The sequence below is a fragment of the Erythrolamprus reginae genome, chromosome 2 (assembly GCF_031021105.1).
Source record: "Erythrolamprus reginae isolate rEryReg1 chromosome 2, rEryReg1.hap1, whole genome shotgun sequence".
Classification (NCBI taxonomy): domain Eukaryota; kingdom Metazoa; phylum Chordata; class Lepidosauria; order Squamata; family Dipsadidae; genus Erythrolamprus; species Erythrolamprus reginae.
In genome coordinates this window covers 42,551,108-42,578,945 of record NC_091951.1, presented here as the reverse complement: position 1 = coordinate 42,578,945, position 27,838 = coordinate 42,551,108, and the positions used below count along the sequence as shown (strand labels likewise).

General features: G+C 44.5%; 1 protein-coding gene across 1 annotated transcript in view; it reads left to right on the top strand.

Annotated features, from left to right (window-relative positions):
• Positions 1–23,925, top strand: part of GABBR1 (gamma-aminobutyric acid type B receptor subunit 1) — a 114,872-nt gene extending 90,947 nt beyond the window's left edge. The window contains 6 exon segments of the mRNA XM_070737782.1: positions 493–600; positions 9,667–9,760; positions 12,036–12,163; positions 15,737–15,865; positions 17,754–17,897; positions 21,450–23,925. Coding sequence (XP_070593883.1) covers positions 493–600; positions 9,667–9,760; positions 12,036–12,163; positions 15,737–15,865; positions 17,754–17,897; positions 21,450–21,695 — 849 coding nt within the window. The 3' untranslated portion in view covers positions 21,696–23,925.
• Positions 23,926–27,838: the final 3,913 nt, after the last annotated feature.

Below are 27,838 nucleotides of genomic sequence, written 5' to 3'. Positions count from 1 at the left end.
AACGGGGGACATGATCGAAACATTTAAATATGTTACAGGGGTTAAATAAGGTTCAGGAGGGAAGTGTTTTTAATAGGAAAGTGAACACAAGAACAAGGGGGCACAATCTGAGGTTAGTTGCGGGAAAGATCAAAAGCAACGTGAGAAAATATTATTTGACTGAAAGAGTAGTAGATGCTTGGAACAAACTTCAAGCAGACGCGGAGAAACTGAGATATTCTTTCCCCCTAGGCTTCTACAATTTATGCATGGTATCTTTGTATGTATGATTGGTTTTATAACAAGGGTTTTTAGCTGTTTTAGTATTGGATTGTCACATGCTGTTTTTACCACTGTTGTTAGCCGCCCCGAGTCCACGGAGAGGGGCGGCATACCAATCCAATAAATAAATAAAAAATAAATAAATAAACCCCCACTTCTGACTCTCTCACACTCACTCACTCACTCACTCACTCACTCACTCACTCACTCTCTCTCCTTTTTTTCCCACAGACTTTGGAACCGTGGAAACTCTATGCCACTGTTGGGTTGCTTGTCGGGCTTGATTTTGTCATCTTGGCTATCTGGCAAATAGTTAACCCACTGAAACGCACAACAGAGGTAACATCGTAAACTGGTAACATCATTTCAAAACAAGCTATAGGTTCAAAGATTCCAATAGACAGGGCCAGATTGTTGAAACGGATTGTTGGTACCGTTAGTGCCAAGATAGGTGAAACAGCAATCTTTTTTAAAAAAAAAACCCCATGGAGCGTATCTATCATTACCCCACAAAGCTTTAGTGAGTTAAACAGGCAAAAAGTACATTAGTCTAGACCAGAAGGTCTTGTCTTTTCAGCAATGAAGTACAGTGGTACCTCTACCTACAAACGCCTCTACTTACGAACTTTTCAAGATAAGAACTGGGTGTTCAAGATTTTTTTTGCCTCTGCTCAAGAACCATTTTCTACTTAGGAACCCAAGCCTCCGAAACTGTAACCGGAAAATGTGGGGGAAAACCTCCGTGGGGCCTCTCTAGGAATATCCTGGGAGGAAACAGGGCCGGAAAAGGCGGGGGAAAGCCTCTGTGGAGCCTCTCTAGGAATCTCCTGGGAGGAAACAAGGCCGGAAAAGGTGGGGAAAATCCTCTGTGGGGCCTCTCTAGGGATCTCCTGGGAGGAAACAGAGCCGGAAAAGGTGGGGAAAGCCTCTGAGGGGCCTCTCTAGGAATCTCCTGGGAGAAAACAGGTCTGGAAAAGGTGGGGAAAAGCCTCTGTGGGGCCTCTCTAGGGATCTCCTGGGAGGAAACAGAGCCGGAAAAGGTGGGGAAAGCCTCTGAGGGGCCTCTCTAGGAATCTCCTGGGAGGAAACAGGTCTGGAAAAGGTGGAGAAAAGCCTCTGTGGGGCCTCTCTAGGGATCTCCTGGGAGGAAACAGAGCCGGAAAAGGTGGGGGAAAGCCTCTGAGGGGCCTCTCTAGGAATCTCCTGGGAGGAAACAGGGCCTCCACCCTCCCTGTGCTTTCCCCAATCGCACACATTATTTGCTTTTACATTGATTCCTACGGGAAAAATTGCTTCTTCCTACAACCTTTCCTACTTAAGAACCTGGTCATGGAATGAATTAAGTTCGTAAGGAGAGGTACCACTGTACTGCTTTATTAAACATTCTTAACCTACTCTTACATGAAAAGCATCTTCAAAAGAAGATTCCACATTCCTACTCGATCAATGAGGGGAACTTCTGGCCTCTCAGTTATTGTTATTTGTAATATCCCTCATTACTGGTCCTGCAAGGTGTCATTCTGGAATCACAAAGAGGATTGCCCTGTTACTAGAGATGGTTCTCATTCCACTGACCCCTGTGTGTTTATTTTTAACAGAAAAGCCCAACAGTTGCAATCAAGCTTAACAGCACTACATTTGAAACCAGGAAATGGAGAATTATTTGTATTGCTGCCTTAGGCATGGAATAAAGTGAGTGACTTTGGGTCAGTCACTTTTTTATTTTCCTGCCTTGGGAAGAAGGCGATGACAAATCTCTTCTGAAAAGTCAATCTGTATAGTCTGGAGGACAGAAGGAAAAGGGAGGATATGATCGAAACATTTAAATATGTCAAAGGGTTAAATAAGGTTCAAGAGGGAAGTGTTTTTAATAGGAAAGTGAACACAAGAACAAGGGGATACAATCTGAAGTTAGTTGGGGGAAAGATCAAAAGCAACATGAGAAATATTATTTTACTGAAAGAGTAGTAGATCCATGGAACAAACTTCCATCAGACGTGGTAGATAAATCCACAGTAACTGAATTTAAACATGCCTGGGATAAACATATATCCATCCTAAGATAAAATACAAAAATAGTATAAGGGCAGATTAGATGGATCATGAGGTCTTTTTCTGCCGTCAGTCTTCTATGTTTCTAAGTTTTTGCAAGGAAACAGCATAGATTTGCCCGTGTACCGTCACCAGGAGTCCGGGATGGCTTGGTGGCCCATAACTAAAGCAAGGGTTCATCCTTGCTAATCAGGGGTGGGCTACTGCCCGAATGGGGGGGGGGGAACGCAGTGGGGTAGCGAAAATGGAGCTCCACCCCAGAAAACCCAATTTGCACTGAAAGATGTTGAAAGAAAATGCATAAGCCATGCCCACAGTACGGTAATAAAAATTTTGGTAGCCCATCACTGATCCTAATGTATTATAGAAAAGTCTGCCTCTCTTGGATGCCTTCCTCACTATAGCAATAGCACTTAGACTTATATTTAGCAATAGCACTTAGACTTATATTTATTTATTTATTAGATTTGCATGTCGCCCTTCTCAGAGGACTATATACCACTTCACAGTACTTTACATCCCTCTCTAAGCGGTTTACAAAGAGTCAGCATATTGCCCCCAACAATCTGGGTCCTCATTTTACCCACCTCGGAAGGATGGGTCAACCTTGAGCCTGATTAGATTCGATCTGACAAACTGCTGGCAGCCAGTGTTCAGCAGAAGTAGCTTGCAGTACTGCACTCTGACCACTGTGCCACCATGGCCTGTTATCTCTTCTCTATGAGCCAATTCCCCTGCTTCCTCCCTTAAAACATTGCCCCGTAATCCCCCATACATTGACTGCCTCTTGTTTTTGAGTGCTGGCTGCATTCACATGATAAAGGTTTCCCTCGCACATACAGTAACTTTCTTTCTTTTTTTTAATATATTTTTATTGATTTTTAACAGTTTTTATATCACACAACATAAAACAGTGCATAGTGAATTGTGCCCACCACCCCGACACACACACATTCCCCACCACCAAATTGGGGGTGTTTCTTGGATAGTCCTCTTAACCCAAGAGCAATATATCTGTTTACATATTATAGAGCAGTGATTTTCAACCTTTTTTGAGCCGCGGCACATTTTTTACATTTACGAAACCCTGGGGCACATTGAGCAGGAGGGGGGGTGGCTAAAAAAAGTTTGAAGAAAAAAATTCTCTCTCTTCCTCCCCTTCGCTCTATTTCTTTCTCCCTCCCTCTTTCTCTCCCTTCCTTCCTCTTCCTTCCTCTCTTTTTTGCTCTCTTTCTCCCTCCCTATGTCCCTCTATGTCTTTCTCTCTCTCCTTCCCTCTCTTTCTCTCTCTCTCTCTCTTGCTTTCTTTCTCTCTCTTTTTCTCCCTCTCTTTTTCTTTCTCTTGTTCTTTCTCTCTCTTGCTTTCTTTCTCTTTAGTTCTTTTTCTCGCTCTCTCGCTCTTTCTCTCTTGCTTTCTTTCTCTCTCTCTCTTGCTTTCTTTCTCTCTTGCTTTCTTTCTCTCTGAGCTTCGCGGCACACCTGACCATGTCTCGCGGCACACTAGTGTGCCATGGCACACTGGTTGAAAAACACTGTTATAGAGTGATTCCAATTTATTTCTTGTAGCTTGGTCTCGGATTCTACTCGTCATATATCGTCTTACCTTGTCCCACCGTCCCATCAGCTGTCCCAACTCAGTTTCATTATCCGAATTTATCCTTTTTTCCATAATTTCAAATTGAATATGGTCCACCATGTACCTATAGCAATTCTGCATTGTCCATTTTGTCGCATCCTTCCAACCCAAAACTATTACTGCCTGAGCGCTTTCACATACAGTAACTTTCAATGGTCAAAGGGGGGGATACACTAGTTACCCCATGCCTGGCGACATAGATAGATCTTCAGGCTCTTGCGGAAGGCAGGGAGGGTTGGGGCTGTTCGAATCTCTGGAGGGAGCTGATTCCAGAGGGCCGGGGCCGCCACAGAGAAGGCTCTTCCCCTAGGCCCCGCCAAATGACACTGTCTGATCGACGGGACCTGGAGAAGGCCAACTCTGTGGGACCTAATCGGCCGCTGGGATTTATGTGGCAGAAGGCGGTCCGTACGTCCCACTGAGATTTTGCTTCTGCACATGCACAGGAAGCAAAACCTTGACAGGGGGGCCGCGTGCAAGCGAGTGAGATTTTGGCCAAAAAAAATTTGCTTCCACACATGCGCAGAAGCAAAATCTCGCTGAGACCCGCACTCACACATGCCAGAGACCTGAAGCTGTGTGCGCAGCTCCAGTTTTACTACAGATGCGGCATCCTCATCCGTACTGGTAGTAAATCCCAACTAGTCTGCCCCAATGATGGCCTGCTACAGCAACATTCCGTTAGCAATTTTCAGGATGTGTGCGTGTGAGCCTCCGACACACCCACATGTAACCCCCGGGTGAGAATTCACTTCTGCGCATGCACAGCAAAAAAAAAAATAATTGTGTGAAGACGCTCAAGCAAACGAGATTTCGGCAATTTTCACCAATTTCAGGAATGGGAACGACGGCTGCAGAGGGCGCATTGGCAGGCCTTCGCTGATATGTCCCTAGAACATAGCAGCCGTCATAAATATGAACCAGTTGCCAAGTGACCTGAATTTATTTATTTATCTATCTATCTATCTATCTATCTATCTATCTATCTATCTATCATCTATCTATCTATTATCTATCTATCTATCATCTATCTATCATCTATCTATCTATCTATCATCTATCTATCATCTATCTATCTATCATCTATCTATCTATCTATCATCTATCTATCATCTATCTATCATCTATCTATCATCTATCTATCTATCTATCATCTATCTATCTATCTATCTATCTATCTATCATCTATCATCTCTCTATCATCTACCTACCTACCTACCTACCTATTATCTCTCTCTCTCTATCATCTATCTACCTATCTATCTATTATCTATCTATCTATCATCTATCTATCTATCTATCTATCTATCATCTATCTATCTATCATCTATCTATCTATCTATCATCTATCTATCATCTATCTATCTATCATCTATCTATCTATCTATCTATCATCTATCTATCATCTATCTATCATCTATCTATCTATCTATCTATCTATCTATCATCTATCTATCTATCTATCTATCATCTATCATCTCTCTATCATCTACCTACCTACTTACCTACCTACCTATTATCTCTCTCTCTCTATCATCTATCTACCTATCTATCTATTATCTATCTATCTATCTATCTATCTATCATCTATCTATCTATTTATTGGATTTGTATGCCGCCCCTCTCCGCAGACTCGGGGCGGCTAACAACAGTAATAAAACAGTATATAACAATAATCCAATACTAAAAACAGTTAAAAACCCATTATATAAAAACCAATCATACAGACATACCATGCATAAAATTTTAAAGGCCTAGGGGGAAAGAGTATCTCAGTTTCCCCATGCCTGGCGGCAGAGGTGGGTTTTAAGCAGCTTACAAAAGGCAAGGAGGGTGGGGGCAATTCTAATCTCTGGGGGGAGTTGGTTCCAGAGGGCCGGGGCCGCCACAGAGAAGGCTCTTCCCCTAGGTCCCGCCAAGCGACATTGTTTGGTTGACGGGACCCGGATAAGACCCACTCTGTGGGACCTAACTGGTCGCTGGGATTCGTGCAGCAGAATGTAAATGTAAATCCTATGACCACGAGGATGTCGCAGAGATCATAAGTCAGTTTTTTTCAATGGCATTGAAACTTCAAACAGTCACTAAGCAAACTGTTGTAAGTCGAGTTGCATGTAAAGACCTATTCCCAGGAGCCTGTCCTCCTTTGACTGAATGTAACTTAGGACTTACGGTTGTGGGAAGCAGCTAAAACTTTGGTTTTCCTTCCCCCTGACATAGAAGATTGAAACATAGAAGACTGATGGCAAAAAAGACCTCATGGTCCATCTAGTCTGCCCTTATACTATTTCCTGTATTTTATCTTAGGATATGTTGTGGTTAGCTCTGGCCCAGCTCCTGCCCTTAGGAATGTGGAGGTGGATGTGGGTGGCAGGGAAGCGTGAGTGACAGGGAAGAGGGGAGTTTGGCAGACAGCCCAGGAGGACATCAATCTTCCTTATCATCCCTGGATTCTGAACAAAACTTATGACAGACCCACACATGCGGAGAGTGATGCATAAAAGAGAACACCTGAAGGATTATTACAGGAGATAAGTGAGGCCACCTGTGGTTGGGTGGGGCTGCTGTAATTAGTGCTACAAATAAAAAGAGCAGCGTGCTGATTTAGCCTTGTGGAAGTTTATCTGATTCATAGTTTCATCAAGATCGTGGTTTTGTTGTTTCCCTGTTCAAGATTGTGTGTGGACTTTCTGGATTTTGGAATTTGGACTCAATTTCCCAGTTACTGGGTGAGAAATTGGATTGCATTTAACCTGTGCCTTGTGTGTACCAGAAAATCCCTTTGACATTTAAAAAGGGAGTTTTTTCTGCTTTTCTGTTGATAAAGACTTTTGGTTTTCCTTCTGTCGTGTGGTGTGTGTCTTTCTGGACTAATTACTCCTTAATTACGGGCGGTTGGGACACGCCGGCAGAACAGGATGGATATATGTTTATCCCAGGTATGTTTAAATTCAGTTACTGTGGATTTACCAACCACGTCTGCTGGACGTTTGTTCCAAGCATCTACTACAAGCATCTACTACTCTTTCAGTAAAATAATATTTTCTCACGTTGCTTCTGACCCCAACTAACTTCAGATTGCACTCCTTGTTCTTGGGTTCACTTTCCTATTAAAAACACTTCCTTCCTGAACCTTATTTAGCCCTTTAACATATTTAAATGTTTCGATCATGTTCCCCCTTTCCCTTCCGTCCTCCATGGAGTTTGTGAAGTCTTTCCTAATAGTATATTACGAAGGAAGACAAAATGATTATTATGAAATACGGGCACAAGCCCTGTTCTTTTGCACGTTCATTGTGATGTTGCACGCAGATAAGCAAGAGTCAGATGTTTGCAATGCGGTGTCACAACCTCCATGTTTTCATATTCATGAAACCATCCAATTTTGCAGGTGCCTCTGCATCACACCTGCAGGGAACTTATAGAGCTGTTGGAGAATGAACCTGGAAGCTATAGAGCCATGATAATGAACCTATGGCATGTATACCAGAAATGGTACGCCAGCCGTCGCCCCTTGTTTTTCCTGAAGCCTGGGGAGGACAAAAATGCCCTCTCCCATCCCCACGGAGGCTGTATGGAAGCCAAAAACACCCTCCCAGAGCCTGTGGCTGGCACACACATGCACATTGGAACTGAGCTAGGGCAACGGCTCGCGTGCCAGCAAATATCTCCAGGACTGCCTTCTGTCGCACGAATCCCAGCGACCAGTCAGATCCCACAGAGTGGGCTTTCTCCGGGTCCCATCGACTAAACAATGTCGTCTGGCAGGACCCAGGGGAAGAGCCTTCTCTGTGGCGGCCCCGACCCTCTGGAACCAGCTCCCTCCGGAGATTAGGATTGCCCCCACCCTCCTTGCCTTTCGTAAACTTCTTAAGACCCATCTCTGCGATCAGGCATGGGGGAATTGAGACATCTTCCCCAGGCCTATATAGTTTATGTATGGTATGTTGTGTGTATGTTTTTTAAATTATGGGTTTTTAGTTTTTTAAATATTAGATTTGTATTTTACATTGTTTTTTACTATTGCTGTGAGCCACCCCGAGTCTGCAGAGAGGGGCGGCATACTAACTAACTAAGTAAGTAAGTAAGTGAGTGAGTGAGTGAGTGAGTGAGTGAGTGAGTGAGTGAATAAATAAATAAATAAATAAATAAATAAATAAATAAATAAATATCTCCATGTGCCACCTGTGGCCATATAGGTTCGCCATCACTGGGCTAGTTGGTCTTCACACGCACATGAATGGCAGAAACCAGAAGAGCAGCTCCTGGGCATGCGCATGTGCCCGCCAGGAAGCTGAGCTTCTGGTTTCCAGCATGCACATGTGCACCAGTGAGCTGGTTTTTGCTCACACATGCATGCCAGAAAACCAGAAAACAGGTTGCTGGTGCACATGCGCATGCCAGGCACGAGGAACTCAGCTTCTTAGCGCACACATGCTCTTCCAGTTTCCGGCGTTCCCTCACGCACACATCGAGGAGTTTCTGGAGCTCTGCCCCCCTGCATTTCACCTGTGCCTTGTGTGTACCAGAAAATCCCTTTGACATTTTAAAAGGGAGCTGTGTCCATTTTTCTGTTGATAAAGACTTTTGGGTTTTCCTTCTATCCTGTGGTGTGTGTCTTCCTGGACTAATTACCCTGTAATTACGGGCGGTTGAGACACGCAGGCAGAACAGTATGTAAGCCTAAATGCTATTGTTGTGGTTAAATTAGAGTTTCAGAATAGAACTTTCTCTTAGAAAATAGAATATCAGGATTGAACTGTGAAGTCTTGGTGTTCTCTGAGCTTCCTTGTTTTCTTGCAGATGTTTTATTACCTAACTAGGTAACGTCATCAGTGCTCAAAGAGAGAGGGGTTTGCTCTCTTTTCATAGCTTGTCCTGCCAGTATTGCTGGAGGGGGTGATTTTTTTCTCCTAGGTGGTTTCTTGATTAGGGTATTCCTTTATATATACTTTTATTCTTCTTTGTACTCTGTGTGTGTGCGCGTATAAAAATATGTACGTACGTATGTATGTATGTATGTATGTATGTATGTATGTATGTATGTATAGAAACATAGAAGACTGACAGCAGAAAAAGACCTCATGGTCCATCTAGTCTTCTCTTATATTATTTCATGTATTTTATCTTAGGATGGATATATGTTTATCCCAGGCATGTTTAAATTTAGTTACTGTGGATTTACCAACCATGTCTGCTGGAAGTTTGTTCCAAGGATCTACTACTCTTTCAGTAAAATAATATTTTCTCATGTTGCTTTTGATCTTTCCCCCAACTAACTGTATGTATGTATGTATGTATGTATGTATGTATGTATGTATGTATGTATACATATATATAATACATATATTGCTCAAAACAATAAAGGGAACCCTCAAAGAACACATCCTAGACCTGAATGAATGAAATATTCTCATTGAATACTTTGCTCTGTACAAAGTTGAATGTGCTGACAACATGTGGAATTGGTTGTCAGTGTTGCTTCCTCAGTGGACAGTTTGATTTCAAAGAAATTTGATTTACTTGGAGTTATATTGTGTTGTTTAAGTGTTCCCTTTATTTTTTTTGAGCAGTGTTTATATGTAGATGGATGGATGGATGGATATTAAAAAAATCATCTTGGCCCTTATAGTGCAACCTTAAGAAGTAGTTGCCTTATTCAGTTTATTATCTGCTTTGACGCTCCTGCTTCCAATGTCTTGTCTCCCCACCCCAAGGAATTTACCAAAGAGGAGCCTAAAAGTGACATTGACGTGCTGATCCTACCCAAGCTGGAGCACTGCAGTTCGGAAAAGATGAACACTTGGCTGGGTAAGGCCTGCCATATTTGGTGCTGTGGGAAACTGGGAGGAGGGATTGTGGGCAATGGGGGGGGGAATAGAGTCCAGGTCACTCTGCCCTGCAACTGGAGGGATGTTCCTGGGAGGCTTCTCCAGTTGGGATGGTGCATTGATTGGACAATGTGATGGACATGTGAGCACTGGGGGAAGGGACTTGAACTTTCTTTTGGGTGTGGTAAACCAGAAGCTTTCAGATTCGGGTCTTTCCAGACGTGCTCATAGGACATCTCTAATAAAGTGGAGTTTTGAGTTTTTCAGAGTTTTTCTTCAGTGGGGGTTTTACTTGAAACCCTGATAGGGTGTTTGTCCCAAGTCTACTCCTACTCATCCCAAGGTTTTGATATCTTTTCCTTTCCTTGGCTATCTATATAGCCCTGCCCAGTCTTGCTTTAGTTTAAAACTGGACAACTCGGTCACTTTCCTGCATTCTGGACTGAAGCCCAGAGTCCTGAATATTTTTTGGTTTCTTGTGTACTGCCCAGTCTTCCCCCAGGGGTTCCATCTACACATGTGTATTTTTACCATTCCAAGTAAAATAGATTGTTTTAGGAAATTGGGGAAGAAGTGCTCATTGTGGCCAGTGGCTCATTGCGGCCAGTAAGGGCCCACAGAGTCGGCCTTCTCCAGGTCCTGTCCACCAAACAATGTCAGTTGGCGGGACCTCGGGGAAGAGCCTTCTCTGTGGCTGCTCCGACCCTATGGAATCAATTGCCCCCAGAGATTCCTCCCTACCAGTTTTCCAGAAAGCTGTTAAAACCTGGCTTTTCTGGCAGGCCTGGAATTAAGACTGTTGCAAGTATGGTTTTATAATACATGTGATTTTAGTGATGTTTTTAATTGTTTTTTTTTACTTATATTGTATTTATACTTGTTAGCCGCTCAGAGTCCGTTTGGAGTGAGCGGCATATAAATGCAATGAATGAATGAATGAATGAAGGAAGGAAGGAAGGAAGGAAGGAAGGAGGGAAGGGAAGGGAAGAAGGAAGGAAGGGAATGGAAGGGAAGAAGGGAGGGAGGGAGGAAGGAAGGAAGGAGGGGAAGGGAAGAAGGGAGGGAGGGAAGGGAAGAAGGAAGGAAGGAAAGGGAAGAAGGGAGGGAGGGAGGGAGGAAAGGAGGGAGGAATGGAAGGGAAGAAGGGAGGGAGGGAGGAAAAGGAAGGAAGGAAGGAGGGAAGGGAAGGGAAGAAGGAAGGGAAGGGAATGGAAGGGAAGAAGGGAGGGAGGGAGGGAGGAAGGAAGGAGGGGAAGGGAAGAAGGGAGGGAGGGAAGGGAAGAAGGAAGGAAGGAAAGGGAAGAAGGGAGGGAGGGAGGAAAGGAGGGTGGAAGGGAGGAAGGAATGGAAGGGAAGAAGGGAGGGAGGGAGGAAAAGGAAGGAAGGAAGGAAAAACCATGTAGGTGATAAGGCTGGAGACCTAGGCTGAGATTGAGCAAGATCCTGGAGATAAGAGTCAGCCAGGTGGCTCTGCCAAGAATAATGGGCATGAATTGCATACCATTTGGTGCCCTCCCTTCTCTTTGTTACTTTTGGTTTGTACTCAATGATCCATTGCTGTTTTTTGAGGTTTTTTGTTTAACACTGTTTGGAAGCTTCCCCCCATCTGGTACTTTGACTACATTGATCAGCAATTACCGTATTTTTCAGAGTATAAGATGCACCTTTTTCTACCCTAAAAAAGGGTGGAAAGGTTAGTGCGTTTCATACACTGAATACAGCCATTTTTGGCCTCCTGAAGCTTCGCCCCAGATCCCATTTTGGCAAAATATGGCTCGTTTTTCACCAAAACAGGGTGCGCAGAGGTTTTGGGAGGCCTGCAGAGTGCTTCTGGGGCTGGAAGGAAGGCAAAAACCTTTTTTCTAACTTACCTCTTTGAAATCTTGGTGCATTTTATACACTGGTGTGTCTTATAATCTGAAAAATATGGGTAGGCTATCTGGAAATTTGGGGAGATTTAATCCTTGGAAGAGTAGGGAAGCCGGTTTAAAGTCCTGTTAAAATCTGTGTTTTTTAATTTTCTTTTTTGATTCTTGCTTCATTATTATGTGTTGCTTTTTTCTTATAAACTTCCTTGAATGTTTCATAAAAGGAGTGAGCTACCTAGTATCATTCTAAAGAGTGAGAGAATGAAAGTGGGTAGGAGGGGAGAGGGCAGAATCCACTGCCCACCTTCCTAGGGTTATTCCCTCTACGTCCACACTCCCATTGGGACCTCTTCACACCATCTACCATCTTCACACTTCTCTTCACAGGTATCTTCTATGGCTTCAAGGGGCTGCTGCTGCTGTTAGGCATTTTCCTGGCCTATGAGACAAAGGGAGTCTCCACAGAGAAGATCAATGACCACCGAGCTGTGGGCATGGCAATCTATAACGTGGCTGTAAGTGGTTTGTTTCCAATAATTGACAACCATCTCTGCCAATTGATCTTCTAAGTGCAGCAGTGAAGAAGTGGAGAGTGCAAGTAATTAGAAGAATATTAAGTTTCTCTTCAGTCTACAGCAGTGGTTCTCAACCTGGAGGTCGGGTCAACCTCGGGGGTCGAATGACCGTTTCATGGGGGTCGCTTAAGATTATGGGAAAAGACAAATTTCCCATAGTGTTAGGAACTAAATCTTCTATTGTGGCACCTTGGAACATATTTTTACAATCTGACCAATCAGAGGTTTATAATGGGGGTGTCCCTCTGACCTTCCTGCCAATCAGCTTAAAGCTCTGTTGGGAGAATTAGCGCTAGACTTATGGTTGGGGATCACCACAACATGAGGGGTTGTGGCATTAGAAAGGTTGAGAACCACTGGTCTAAACATAAGGAAGAAGATTTTTGGCAGCCTTAGTACAGTCCAGAATGGAAGATTGGGCCAGTTCTGATATCTCATGCAGTTGTCTTGTTTTGGGCTACTTTACTTCACGTTGGGGGTTGCATGTAAGCAGGAGGTTGGACTTGATGACCTATAGGGTCCCTTTTAACTCTAATAAAATAAATAAATAAATCTCTTTTTGTAAGGAGGACGGAAGATGATGTTCACATATATGCAAGCTCTGTTGCCAAGGTAACAAGAGGTAGAACCTTTTTGTTAAAAAAAAGCCCAGGATGTCTAGATAATCTTTGGAAGCAGCAAATTCACTAAACTATAAGAATACAGTGATCCCTCGATTTTCGCGATCTCGATCTTCGCGAAACGCTATATCGCGATTTTTCCCACCCGATGACGTCACTCTCTTCCTTTCTCATCTTTCTTTCTCTCTCTCTTTCTCTATCTTGCTTCTTCCTCTCTCACACTCTCTTCCTCTCCCTCTCATCTCTTTCTTTCCTTCTCTCTCTTTCTCTATCTCTCCCCCTCTTGCTCTCGAGCGGCGGGCGGCGGGCGAGCGGCGGGCGAGCGGGCAGCAGCGAGGAGCCGAAGATCGGGGTTTCCCCTTTGCGTGGGCGGCGGGGAAGACCCAGGGAAGGTTCCTTCGGCCGCCCAGCAGCTGATCTGCTCGGCAGCGCCGCAGCAGCGAGGAGCCGAAGATGGGGGTTTCCCCTTTGCGTGGGCGGCCGAAGGAACCTTCCCTGGGTCTTCCCCGCCGCCCACGCAAAGGGGAAACCCCGATCTTCGTCTCCTCGCTGCTGCGGCGCTGCCGAACAGATCAGCTGCTGGGCGGCGGAAGGAACCTTCCCTGGGTCTTCCCAGGTGCGGAAGTAAAAACACCATCTGCGCATGCGCGGCCATGGAAAACAGGGCGCGCATGCGCAGATGGTGTTTTTACTTCCGCACCACTATATCGCGAAAAATCGATTATCGCGAGGGGTCTTGGAACGGAACCCTCGCGATAATCGAGGGATCATTGTACTTTAAGAATGGAGTGGAGTAGAATGGAGAATGGAGTAAGGATGGGATGGGATGGAATACTTTATTTGGCCCAGTGGGATTAGGACACACAAGAAATTTGTCTCCAGTGTATATTGTCTCAGCGAACAGAATAATACTCATAATCATGCTAATGATACCAATGAGAGATGGTAGTAAAAAAAGATAAGGGTAATCAATGTTAATAAAGCCATACTACAAGGGTAAAAGTACTTTATTTAGTATATTCACCAAATTTACATTTAGAATGTAGAATTCTAAATTTATAATATACACTGCTCAAAAAAAAATAAAGGGAACACTTAAGCAACACAATATAACTCCAAGTAAATCAACCTTCTATGGAATCAAACTGTCTACTGAGGAAGCAACACTGATTGACAATCAATTTCACATGCTGTTGTGTCAATGAAATAGTTGTGCAAATGAAATATTCAATGAGAATATTTCATTCATTCAGATCTAGGATGTGTTATTTGAGTGTTCCCTTTATTTTTTTTCAGCAGTATATTTGGAAGGAGGAGGAGATACAATAAGAACTGGACAATTCTGTTATTCTAGATCAGTGTTTTTCAACCAGTGTGCCGCGACACACTAGTGTGCCACAAGACATGGTCAGGTGTGCCACGAAGCTCAGCTTCTGAGACTGGAAGCTGAGCTTCCTTCTTTGCACCTTCTTTTTCGTGCTTTCCTTCTTCGCAGCAGGTGAGCTTTGGGGCCCGACGGGAGGGCGCTGGCAGCAGCGGCACCGTGCAGTAGCCGGGGGGAGAGGCGGCTGCGAGCAGGACCTCCAGGGCAGAGGCACCGGCACCAGCAGCGCCCCACCCGGCTGGCGCTTCCCTGGCGGGGGCGGCGTCAACTGATCTTTGGGGCCCAGCAAGAGCGCCCCGGGAGCAGGAGGGCGCTGGCAACAGCGGCACCGGGCAGTAGCCGGGGGAGGCGGCTACGAGCGGGAGCTCCATGGGGAAGGTACCGACGGCGGCAGCTTAATGTGTTGCTGGACGCCGTACATGCTTGTCCTGTGGGGACACCCATACCCATGCCCAGCACAGCGCCAGCATGTACGGAGTCCAGCAACACGTCCAGCCACCGCTGTCAGGGCTCCCGCTCACAGTCGACCGCTCTGCCGCTGCGCCACGGCTACTGCCTTATGCCACTATTGCCAGCGGGGTGTATGAGAGAGAAAGAGAGAGATAGCAAGAGAGACAGAGAAAGAGACAGAGAGAGAGAAAGCAAGAGAGAGAGAGAAACAAAGAGAGAGAGACAGAAACAAAGCAAGAGAGAGAAAAAGAGGGAGAAAGAAAGCAAGAGAAAGAGAAAGCAAGAGAGAGAGAGCAAGAGAGAAACAAAGCAAGAGAGAAAGAGAGAGAAAAAGAGAGAAAGAGCAAGAGAGAGAAAGCAAGCAAGAGAGAGAGAGAAAGAAAGAGAAAAAGAAAGAGAGAGAGAAAAATAGGGAGGGAGGGAAGGAGGCAGAGAGAAAGACATAGAGGGAAGGAGGGAGAGAGCAAAAAAGAGAGGCAGGGAGAGAAAGAGGGAGAGAGGGAGGGAGAGAGAGAGAAATAGAGCAAAAGGGAGGAAGAGAGAGATTTTTTTTTGTCCAAATTTTTTTTACCACCCCCACCCCCCCGCTCAGTGTGCCCCAGGATTTTGTAAATGTAAAAAAATGTGCCGCAGCTCAAAAAAATGGTTGAAAATTACTGTTCTAGACAATCTCAATCCATGTACTTATAACCTTCCTGTAGATTTCCTAGGGTGATCTACCCAGTGGAGTTGGCACTCTGGGGGAGGAGCTTCTGAACATCTGGCTGCAGCTCAAGTCAGGAAGCCTTTGCTTCCCGGTGTTTAGAGTTGCAGCGATAACCACCTGCTTTCAGGAAGCCAACCTGTCCTGTTGGATGATGTCAAGGATATTATCTCTCCTTGGCCACAGGGGCCGGGCCTAAAGGCTAGGAGCAGACTTCCTGGCAGTACCCACAACAGCTGGAGAGTTCTGAGAGTTTGAAGTCCACACGTCTGTTGTTTATCAAAAATCCTGCTGTAGGACTTCCTGGGTGTTGTTCCCGGTGCAAGCTAACAGCCTGGAGCCTCTCCCTCTCGTAGGTGCTGTGTCTTATCACGGCCCCTGTGACCATGATCCTCAGCAGTCAACAGGATGCTGCCTTCGCCTTCGCCTCCCTTGCCATTGTCTTCTCCTCTTACATCACACTGGTTGTGCTGTTTGTGCCCAAGGTAAGCACTTATCCTGTGACACCGCTTAAGTCCTTCTCCAGCTCAGGGCTGGACAATTAATTTTATTCATTCATTCATTCATTCATTAGAAACATAGAAGACTGACGGCAGAAAAAGACCTCATAGTCCATCTAGTCTGCCCTTATACTATTTCCTGTATTTTATCTTAGGATGGATATATGTTTATCCCAGGCATGTTTAAATTCAGTTACTGTGGATTGACCAACCACGTCTGCTGGAAGTTTGTTCCAAGGATCTACTACTCTTTCAGTAAAATAATATTTTCTCACGTTACTTTTGATCTTTCCCCCAACTAACTTCAGATTGTGTCCCCTTGTTCTTGTGTTCATTTTCCTATTAAAAACACTTCCCTCCTGAACCTTATTTCATTCATTCATTCATTCATTCATTCATTCATTCATTCATTCATTCAATGTCTATGCCGTCCTTCTCCTAAGACTCAGGGCGGCTTACAGCATATAAGTCTCTACTCACAGTCACTCACACCCTTATCACCTCAAGATTCGACTACCGCAATTCTCTCTACATGGGGCTACCTCTGAAGAGTGTTCGGAAACTTCAAATCGTGCAAAATGCAGCCACGTGAGCAGTCATGGGCCTCTCTAGGCATGCTCATATTTCTCCAGCACTCCACGAACTGCATTGGTTGCCGATTGGTTTCCGGACACAATTCAAAGTGTTGGTAATGACCTATGAAGCCCTACATGGCATCGGGCTAGATTACTTGTGAGACCGTCTTCTGCCGTATGAATCCCAGTGACCGATTATGTCCCACAGAGTTGGCCTTCTCCAGATCCCATCAACCAGACAATGTCGCTTGGCAGGGCCTAGGGGAAGAGCCTTCTCTGTGGGGGGCCCGCCCTCTAGAATCAGCTCCCCCTGGAGATTCGTACTGCCCCCACCCTCCTTGCCATCCATAAGAGTCTTAAGATTCACCTATGTTGCCAGGTTTGGGGCAATTAGGTCTCAGCCCCCTGGCCAACGAAATGAAATATATGTTGTATGATTGAACTGGTATGAGTGTTTTTAAATATTGATTTTTAGATTGTAATTTTAAATTTAATTAGATTTGCCGTTGTACGGTATTGTTATATTATATGCTGTGAGACGCCCCGAGTCCCCGGAGAACGGCGGCATACAAATCTAATAAATAAACAAACATACATACATACATATGATAAAAAATCTATATAAAATTACAACTAAAATACCCATCGTTAAAAACCAACCAAACAGATTCAAACATCATGCATCAAACATTCATTCATTGGGTGGGGCAGGGTATTAAAATTTCAATGGCCCCAGGCCTGCTGGCAAAGATGGGTCTTTTAAGCATTACGGAAGGCAGGGAGAGCGGAGGCAGTACGGATCTCTGGGGAGAGCTGATTCCAGAGGGCTGGGGCCCCCACAGAGAAGGCTCTTCCCCTAAGCCCCGCCAGATGACCTTGTCTGGCTGACAGGACCTGGAGAAGGCCGACTCTGTAGGACCTGACTGGCCACTGAGATACATGAGGCATCCCAAGAGGGCCATCTGAACCTGGGACTGTTGTGGAGGGCCCAAACCAAAAGGCACATAGGTAAATTGGTGGGGAGGGGATAGTAAAATTAAAGCAATGCAGTTGTATTGTATGCATGGCGTACAGTTATTTATATCCGATTTCTAATTTTTGATTGACTTCACATGGGCTGGAAAGGGGTAACCAAAGAGCCAGAGGTGGCTCGGGGGGCTGTAAAAGGCCCAGACAATGACCTTCTCAGGAAGGGAGCGGTAAAAGTAGAGAAACACATCTGGTCTTCTGGTCTGGTCTGGTTATTTTGCGGAGCCCTTTCCTGGCCACGAATAGCAGAATTCTGGTTATCGTTTCAGATGCGGCGCCTTATCACCCGTGGAGAATGGCAGTCCGAGCAGCAGGACACCATGAAAACCGGCTCCTCCACCAACAACAACGAGGAGGAGAAATCACGGCTGTTGGAGAAGGAGAACCGTGAACTTGAGAAGATCATTGCCGAGGTGGGGACCATGTGGGACTCGACAGGGAGGGATGTTTGGCCTTTCCTTGTCTTTCCATCATATCTCCTGCACCGGCTCTGTTCCAGAGGGGCAACAATTGGGCTAGAGAGCAAAGTTGTGATCGGAGATGGCATAGCAATTCCTTTCTATGGGGAGCTTGTTTCCTCAGAATTATGGGAGACTCCTTTGTGAATAATAATAATAAATTTATTGCCATTGTCAAAACAACGAATTGTCATTGGCAACGAAAGTCGTGTGACACCCAGAGACCAGTCCCACCATACATAAAATTAGAATAGGTAAATTTAAAAATAGAATAAAAAATAGAATAAAAAAAATAGAATAAAATGTCCCACCCACTACAAATTCCCCACCTTAAACCAATGATGGAGAATGCAACCCTGGAGGTGCAAATTGGCCACCTATAAAAAGAAGTGGGTTCCTCCCGGTTTGCACTGGTTCTACAGAACCGGTAGCAAACCACTGGTGACGTCACGGAGCCAGTTCTGTTGGTGCCAGTCCATGGACGCCACCATTTTTTTTAAAAAAAAAAAATGTAAGTAAATTTTTTGGGATTTTTTTTTTGAAAAAAAAAGGTTTTTTTTTTTAAAAAATTGTTGATTTTGTTTCTTCTGTGCTAACGCAGAAGCCAAATTTCTGGCACTGCGCATGTGTCGCCATCTTGTTTTCAGCTCTTTTTTTAAAAAAATGTTTGCAAATTTTTGGCAACATGCAGTGTGCGTGCAGCCACGCAGCACGGGAAGAAGCGAAATGGCGGTGAGTTAAGTTAAAACTCACCCCTGCCTATAAAGGCTAATATGTGATACACAACACCGCTTACTATTCATGAACACCTTCCACACACTTCTTAGAATATATTATTTTAGAACCGTGGTGACGCAGTGGTTAGAATGCAGTACTGCAGGCTACTTCTGCTGACTGCCGGCTGACTGCCATTTGGCAGTTCGAATCTCACCAGGCTCAAGGTTGACCCATCATTCCAAGCTGGTTAAAATGAGGATCCAGCTTGTTGGGTGCAAGAGGCTGACTCTGTAAAACCGCTTCGAGGGGGCTGTAAAGTCTTAAGTGCTACCGCTATTAGAAATCTACAGAACTGAGCATTAAAAAGCAGGAGAACTGAGCTCCCTTTTGATTGCTGGGCAGCCTCCTTGCAAATGAGTTTGGTTTTTGGGGTGGATCTTTTTTTGTGGGGAGGATTGTTGTTATTATTATTATTATTATTATTATTATTATTATTATTATTATTAATTGGATTTGTATGCCGCCCCTCTCCGCAGACTCGGGGCGGCTAACAACAGTGGTAAAACAACATGAACAATCCAATTAATAAAAACAACTAAAAAACCCTTATTATAAAAAACCAAACATACACACAAACATACCATGCATAACTTGTAATAGCCTAGGGGGAAAAGACAACTTAACTCCTCCATGTCTGGCGACAAAGGTGGGTCTTAAGTAATTTGCGAAAGACAAGGAGGGTGGGGCCGTTCTAATCTCTGTGGGGAGTTGGTTCCAGAGGGCCGGGGCCGCCACAGAGAAGGCTCTTTCCCTGGGGCCCGCCAAACAACATTGTTTGGTCGACGGGACCCGGAGAAGGCCAACTCTGTGGGACCTTATCGGCCGCTGGGATTCGTGCGGTAGAAGGCGGTTCTGGATGTATTCTGGCCCAATGCCATATAGGGCTTTAAAGGTCATCTAATCTAAAGGGCCAAGTTGGGAACAGATCCTGGAGAAAATGTGTTATGTGCAGCGATGGGCTCCTACAGGTACGGTTAGGTACGCAGAACAGGTAGAAAAATTTTGATATTTTTTTTCTTTTTTTCCCTTCTGGACTCTGGGAATGTTTTTCCTATCGCAGTAAATGGTGTTGAATGTGTATAATTTTAGAAGAGCTGTGTGTGTATGTACATACACATAAAATTTATATAGTAGATAATGTGTATTTTTGTGTGCCTGTGTGTAATATGTCTGTACACTTATGGCATATATACATAGAATTAAATAGTATATTTTGGGTGTTTCAGTAATAGTAAATGGACAGGGAAATTGTATCTCTTTGAGGCGAGGAGAGGCCAGGCACCCTAACCCAAACCCTTGACATGAGTGACATCAAGTTGGCCACCTTTAAGCCAGTCACATGACCTATAAGCTACTACGCCGTTCACATGATTATCAAACCACTCTCACCTGGTCAAACCACTCCTACCTGGCCACTCTCACTTCAACATCTTCATCAATGATTTGGATGAGGGAATAGATGGGGAACTTATCAAATTGATTGTCAAGCCATTCCCACCTTGGTCACATGGCCGGCAAGCCACACCCACAAAATAAGCCACACCCACAGTGTGGTAGTAAAATATTTGCAGCCCTTCACTGATTATGTGGTCATTTAGAGTCAATGCCAACTGAATGGCACACGATCAAGTCCTCCCGTGGCACAGAGTTGGCCTTCTCCAGGTCCCATCGACTAAACAATGTCGTCTGGCGGGTCTCAGGGGAAGAGCCTTCTCTGTGGCGGCCCCGACTCTGGAACCAGCTCCCCCCAGAGATTAGAACTGCCTCTACCCTCCTTGCCTTCCGTAAACTCCTTAAAACTCACCTCTGCCATCAGGCATGGGGGAATTGAGGCATTCCCCCCCCCTCCTCCGGGCCTATACAATTTATGTATGGTATGTCTGGTTTAATAATGGGGTTTTTAAATGTTTTTTTAAATCTATTAGATTTGTCATGAATTGTTTTATTGTATGCTGTGAGCCGCCCCAAGTCTACGGAGAGGGGCGGCATACAAATCTAATAGATAGATAGATAGATAGATAGATAGATAGATAGATAGATAGATAGATAGATAGATAGATAGATAGATAGATAGATAGATGATAGATAGATAGATAGATAGATAGACAGACAGACAGACAGACAGACAGACAGACAGATGATTGATAGATAGATAGATGATAGATAGATAGATAGATAGATAGAGATAAATAAATAGAGATAGATAGATAGATAGATAGATGAGAGAGAGAGAGAGAGATAGAGATGATAGATAGATAGATAGATAGATGATAGATAAATAGATAGAGATAGATAGATAGATAGATGAGAGAGAGAGAGAGAGAGATGATAGATAGATAGATGATAGATAGATAGATAGAGATAAATAGATAGAGATAGATAGATAGATAGATAGATAGATAGATAGATGAGAGAGAGAGATGATAGATAGATAGATAGATAGATAGATAGATGATAGATAGATAGATAGATAGATAGATAGAGTAGATAGATAGATAGATAGATGATAGATAAATAGATGGAGATAGATAGATAGATAGATAGGTAGGTAGGTAGGTAGGTAGGTAGATAGATAGATAGATAGATAGATAGATAGATAGATAGATAGATAGATAGATAGATAGGTAGATAGATAGATAGATAGATATCCCTCCTTTCCACCAGGATGCTGGGGGGGGGTTGTCCTTGCCCCATTGCTTCATAGACCCCTCCCTCTTTCCTCCCCCGCAGAAAGAAGAGCGTGTCTCAGAGCTCCAGCAGCAGCTGAAAGACCGGCAGCAACTGCGTTCCCGGCGGCGCTCCTCCAACTGCGCAGCCGACAACCATTTCAACAACTCGGCTTCGGCTTCCGCAGCCACCGGCCCCAACCTTTACCAGCCCAGCCTGCCTCTCGTCCGTTGCCTGGTGGCCGAGCAGGCTGACAAGTTGGGACGCAACAACTGTGACGGGAGCCGTGTCCACCTGCTCTACAAGTGAAGGACCTTAACGGACGTCTGGAGGAAGGGAGAGAGCGGGGCTTCGCTTGGGTAGCCGGGTGGGTGGGTAGGGGGGGGGAGAATGGGCATCTGGTGGGTGGGGGTCTCTGTACAGCTGGCTGGGAAGGGGCTTTTCTCCCCACCCCCAAAAAAAGAAAGTAAGGAAAAGGAATCATAATCCCTCGTCTTTGTAACGTATCTTCGTGTCTGACCCGGAGCCTGGAATCCAAGTGGAGAACGTGGAGATTTATTTTAGAAGTAGGGAATCCAAAGGATACTCCGCCTCTACACATCCCTCCCACCCCTCCACATCTCACTCCTCTTCAAGTGTCCCTCCTCGGGAAGGGAGCAACTGGAAATACGGCTGTTGTCATCTCAAAACTCTCCGTTCCGCGTGCTGTGGATGTTTGCAGGGATACGAGCGGGAAGAAACTCGGACTGAAAGGAGCATTGAAAACTGGGCGTAGTTTTCGCTCCTCTGTAAACATGCCTAGATAGATACCAGTAGATGCAGATGCCAATAGACACAGCATTCAGGGACACCAATTTTGTATGCCGTTGAGTTGTGATGTCGCAGTTGTATTGCGTTACCGATAGTCATGCCATAATTCAGAAGAGTCTTCTTTACCACAAGGGCAAAAGGGTCTATTTATTATTGCAAGCCAGTCTGTAGCACAGTCTTCCTGCAGCAGACAATTGGGTCTTCGAAGCATTTTGGTCTGGGAAAAAAAATAATGTCTTTCGTGTAAGCCCAAAGAGTCCCAGGCTGTTGGACTTGGAATGCATTGATTGTGTGTACTTTCGTTATCAAGTTTCCCAATCTGATTCTGGCTGCCAATACAAGCAACTGCACAAATGTGCAACCTGGCTCTTGACAATAGACATATTGCACATCATAACTAGGTCTCATTTTAACCTGTCGTCATTCCTGTGCAATCATGGGACAGAGCCGAGTCCCAGCTGGGCCAAATCTATGTGAAGGTGAAGAGTGATGCAATGATGGAGGTGAAGGTTTAAAGTCAAAGGGAAAAAGATTTCTAGGTGAAGGCGGAGTCTGTTCTGCCCCAGCTACGGATCACAAAGAACCCAGCACACACAAAGTCGGTACTAACCTTAGTTTCCTAATTAAGGACTACGAATGAGCTTTCTTAGTAGTCGTCAAACACAAATACAGTTTAAAGCAGTCTTTTCTGAACACCAGCTGTTCATTCAACTTCATTAACAGCCAGCAGGAGTCCATGAAATAATAACTCCATTCTAAGTAAACAGTCTTGTAGATAACAGCAATCTTATGGTGGTTGGCAAAATGCCCAGAAGCAATTTGCAGGGAAAATGCCAAGAGAGAACAAGAGCCAATCAGATGTTTCTAGAGTCAAGACACTAAGTTGTTTCCTGCAAATTGGCTCTTTTGTCATCATCCCTTAAATAGGCTAAGGAGTGGCCAATTAGCCTCCAGCCTTGAGAATAGGCTCCTCCCCTTCTTCCGCATCACTGATGGGAGCTTCTGGAGGTTGTGAAGGACCTCTAGCACAGAGTCCTCTCCAGCCTCCTCCCTGTCCAACTCGGGTGCCAGCTGCTCGCGCATCACATCAGCCTCTTCGCTAGGGGAATCAGCTACCAGCTGCATGGGCTGCTGGTGGGCCACAACAGAGCCCTTATTCAGATATAGGCCACTGCTAGAGACAGGAGTGAATATACCTATCCAGGTGATAATTAATTAACCACACGGGACACCTGGTAGAAGTGTTCTTAAGAAAGCACCGTTCCTTGGATATGAGCGGATGGCCATTCCCTGATAGGAAGTGGTTAGATTGGGGCCGTTTCTACAGATATTCTACAACACCTGCTCATGCATGGGAGTGTGTCCTCCTTTTGACCCAGGGCCTTGGAGAATTCCTAGACCATATTCAATTGCCATTATTGCCTTCATCTTGGTTCACCCAAACAAGGAATGTAGGGTGCTGGAGCTACAGGGAAGTCAAGGATTGGCTAGGTTGCTGATGGACATTAGGGAACTGGGCCCTGACGAACGTATGCACCTCTGCATGCAAGAATGCACACGCGTGTGCCAGATCCTCCCTATGCTTTCACCATTTGGAGCACTTTATTGTCCCAGCAGATAATAGGAAAGTGATGGGTGATGCCTAGGATGGTGAGGGAAGGCCAGATGCCTGCCAGACTTTTCCACCAGTATACAGATGTTCTTTAGTAAAATTATATACCATATGAAATACGTCTCTGCGTGTCATCTGTGGACGGTGTGAATGAATGTCTTCAATTTTGCGGTGCTGTTCTACATCCAGTGGCAACATTGAAGTCTGCGTTGGCTGCCAATTGGTTTCCGGACACAATTCAAAGTGTTGGTAATGACCTATAAAGCACTACATGGGTGCTTTATCTGCTGGGCCAAATTACTTGTGGGACCACCACCTTCCATATGAGTCCCAGTGACCGGTTATTTGGCCTTCCCCAGGTCCCGTCAACTAGACAATGTTGCTTGGTGGGGCCTAGGAGAAGAGCCTTCTCTGTGGGGGGGCCCAGCCCTCTGGAATTAGCTCCCCCCAGAGATTTGCACTGCCCCCACCCTCCTCGCCTTCCGCAAGAGTCTTAAGACTCACTTATGCCGCCAGGCTTGGGGCAATTACATCTTAGACCCTGGCTGATGAATAATAATAATAATAATTATTATTATTATTATTTAGATTTGTATGCCGCCCCTCTCCGGAGACTGTTATGCGTAATTGTTGTTTGAATGGGTACGATTGATTTTTTAACAAATTTGGGAATTTTAGATTAGTTTACTTGGTTTTAATTACAGTGGTACCTCGAGATACGAGTTTAATTCGTTCCGGACCTGGGCTCTTAAGTCGAGCAGCTCTTATCTCGAACGACTTTTCCCCATAGGAATTAATGTAAATAATTTTAATTGGTTCCAGCCCTCAAAAAACTCACAAAGTTAGTCTAAATTATGCAGAAAGACATGTTTTTAATGAAGAAATGTACATGTACATATAAATGAATAATGAAGTTTCTTTCACTTAACTTGTAAACTTTCTTAAACTTTTAAATTTACATATGTTCAACTTCTCTGCCACCCAATCCTGTAGGACAGAGGTCCCCAACCCTTTTTGCACCAGGGACCGGCTTTAAGCGATCAAGAGAGGAATGGGTGAATGAATGGACGGAGGGTGGGAAGGAAGGAAGGAAAGAGGGAAGGGACAGGAACAGAGGAAGGAAGCAAGGAAACTTATGAAAGGGGAGAGTAAGAGAGGAATGAGTGAAGGGAGGGAGGGAGGGAAGAAGGTGGGAAGGAGAAAGAAAAGAAGAAATAGAGGAAGGGAAGGTAAAAGAGAGAAAGAAAAAGAGCAAGAAAGAAAGCTGCAAGCACCACCCCCCCCGAGCCCCCCAGGCCGGCTGCAACCTTTTAAAACACGCGCGCCGCTTCGCAGCTGTCTCCTGAAGCCGAACGCGGAAGTTAGCGTTTGGCTTCAAGAGACAGCTCCTTGGCGCTTGTATCTCGAATTTGGGCTTGTAAGTAGAACAAAAATATCTCTCCCCTCCCAGCTCTTATCTCGAGTTGCTCTTAAGTAGAGCAGCTCTTATGTCGGGGTTCCACTGTATTTGGATTTAACTATTGTATTTCATAGTTTCCTTTTATATATTGTAAGCCGCCCTGAGTCTTCGGAGTGGGGGGGCATATGAATCCAATAAATAAATAAACCCAAGCCCTACACAAAGTAACACCAGATGGAGTCCAGGGGATTCCCTTTCGTGAAAGTATTTTTGGTGCCATATATGTTTCTCCTCCAACATATAGGTACAACCTGTTCATTCTCTTACGCAGGTACTCCTTGACTTACCACCATTCCTTTAGTGACCATTTGAAGTTACAACAGCACTGGAAAAGTGACTTTTGTCCATTTTTCACTTTTGACCGGTGCAATGTCCCAGGGACATGCGATCGATCCCCTTTTGCAATTTTCTGACATGCAAAGTCAATGGAGCAGCCAAATTCACTTAAGAACCTTGTTACTAACTGCAGGGATTTACTTAATCCTGGCAGATGAGGCAAAATTCACTTGGCTCAGCAACAAAAAATTTGGCCTCTATTGTGGTGTAAGACACTTGAGTGCATGTATAGGAAACCAGTGCATGTTGCTCCAGAGCAGGGGTCCCCAAAAATTATGCTGGAGAATTCTGGGAGTTGAAGTCCACAAGTCTTGAAAGTTGTCAAGTGTGAAGACCTCTGCTCCAGAGCCTCTCAGTCAAACCCAGCACCATCTAAATGTTTTGGCTTATAAACTTGCACCAGCTTTGACGGTTAACTATACTTCCTGGGAATGAGAAGGGCAAGCTGTTTGGCCCTGAGACAAGTTTCACTGAGTTCACTGAGATCCTCTTGTAAGTAAGTTCACTAAAAATGAGAGGAAATGAGAGAAAGAAAAAGGCCTACATGATGTCGGACCAGATTACATAGAAACATAGAAGTCTGACGGCAGAAAAGGACCTCATGGTCCATCTAGTCTGCCCTTATACTATTTTCTGTATTTTATCTTAGGATGTATATGTGTTTATCCCAGGCATGTTTAAATTCAGTTACTGTGGATTTATCTACCACGTCTGCTGGAAGTTTGTTCCAAGGATCTACTACTCTTTCAGTAAAATAATATTTTCTCATGTTGCTTTTGATCTTTCCCTCAACTAACATCAGATTGTGTCCCCTTGTTCTTGTGTTCACTTTCCTATTAAAAACACTTCCCTCCTGAACCTTACTTAACCCTTTAACATATTTAAATGTTTCGATCATGTCCCCCCCTTTTCCTTCATGTCCCACCTTTACCTCCAAGACTGCCTTCTGCCGTACAAATCCCAGTGTCCGGTCAGCTCCCACAGAGTTGGCCTCCTCAGGGTCCCGTCAGCTAGATGTCGGCTGGTGGGACAAAGAGGAAGAGTCTTCTCTGTGGGGGGGCCGGCCCTCTGGAATCAGCTCCCCCCGGAGATTCACACTGCCCCCACCCTCCCTGCCTTCTGAAAAAGCTTAAAGACTTATCTATGCCACCAGGCCTGGGGTCGTTACATCTTCCCCCCTGACCAACAAGTGTTTTAGTGTGTTTCACGGAGTGAATGGTAACAAATGTCTTTTTAATTATATTACAACTCTTCGATTTTTTAGTTACCGTATATTAATTGGATTCTATTGTATTATTATGTCTTTTGATATGTTGTGAGCCGCCCCGAGTCCGCAGAGGGGCGGCATACAAATCAAATAAATAAATAATAAAGAAGGCCCTTTTGATCGGCTCTTAAAATTGATTTAAAAATATAGCCAATTAATGCCAACCATAATTGCTTCCAGACTTGTAAAAACTACTGACATCCCCTGATTATAAGCCCAATCGGGCTTTTGAGTGCGTGGCAATAAGGCTAAGCGCTTATTTCAGGGTTCAAAAAAATATAAGGCAGCGTCTTGTTTTCAGGGAAACACGGTATGCATTTGAGAAACTTGGGCTGTTTCCAAATTGTTCTCATTACTTTAAAAGGAAAGCTGTTCAATGCCACTAGCACCTGACTGGGAGAGGTGTGTTTGTGTGTTGAAAAGCTTTGTTGCTGAAGCAGAGACAAAGCAGTAAAAGGAGTGTGAGGCTAGACTAGTTTGAAAAGCCTCTTTTAAAATATAGCCTTAATCTCTGCAGGTGAATGAGCAGATGAATTAGCCCAGTAATCCCCAAGGCAAAGAAGACAATTTATCTAATAATGCCCAGCTCCTGGAATTAAAACAGCTGTGGAAAATGGCAAAATAGTTATGGAGGTCATAACGTGTGATTTGCTGCTGCCAAAACTGTCAGGACAGTTCTTCCGTATAGTTAGAAATTAGTACATTATTTTATATAGAAACATAGAAGACTGACGGCAGAAAAAGACCTCATGGTCCATCTAGTCTGCCCTTATACTATTTTCTGTATTTTATCTTAGGGTGGATATATGTTTATCCCAGGCATGTTTAAATTCTGTTACTGTGGATTTACCAACCACGTCTGCTGGAAGTTTGTTCCAAGGATCTACTACTCTTTCAGAAAAATAATATTTTCTCACGTTGCTTTTGATCTTTCCCCCAACTAACTGCAGATCTCTCCTTCTCTAGAG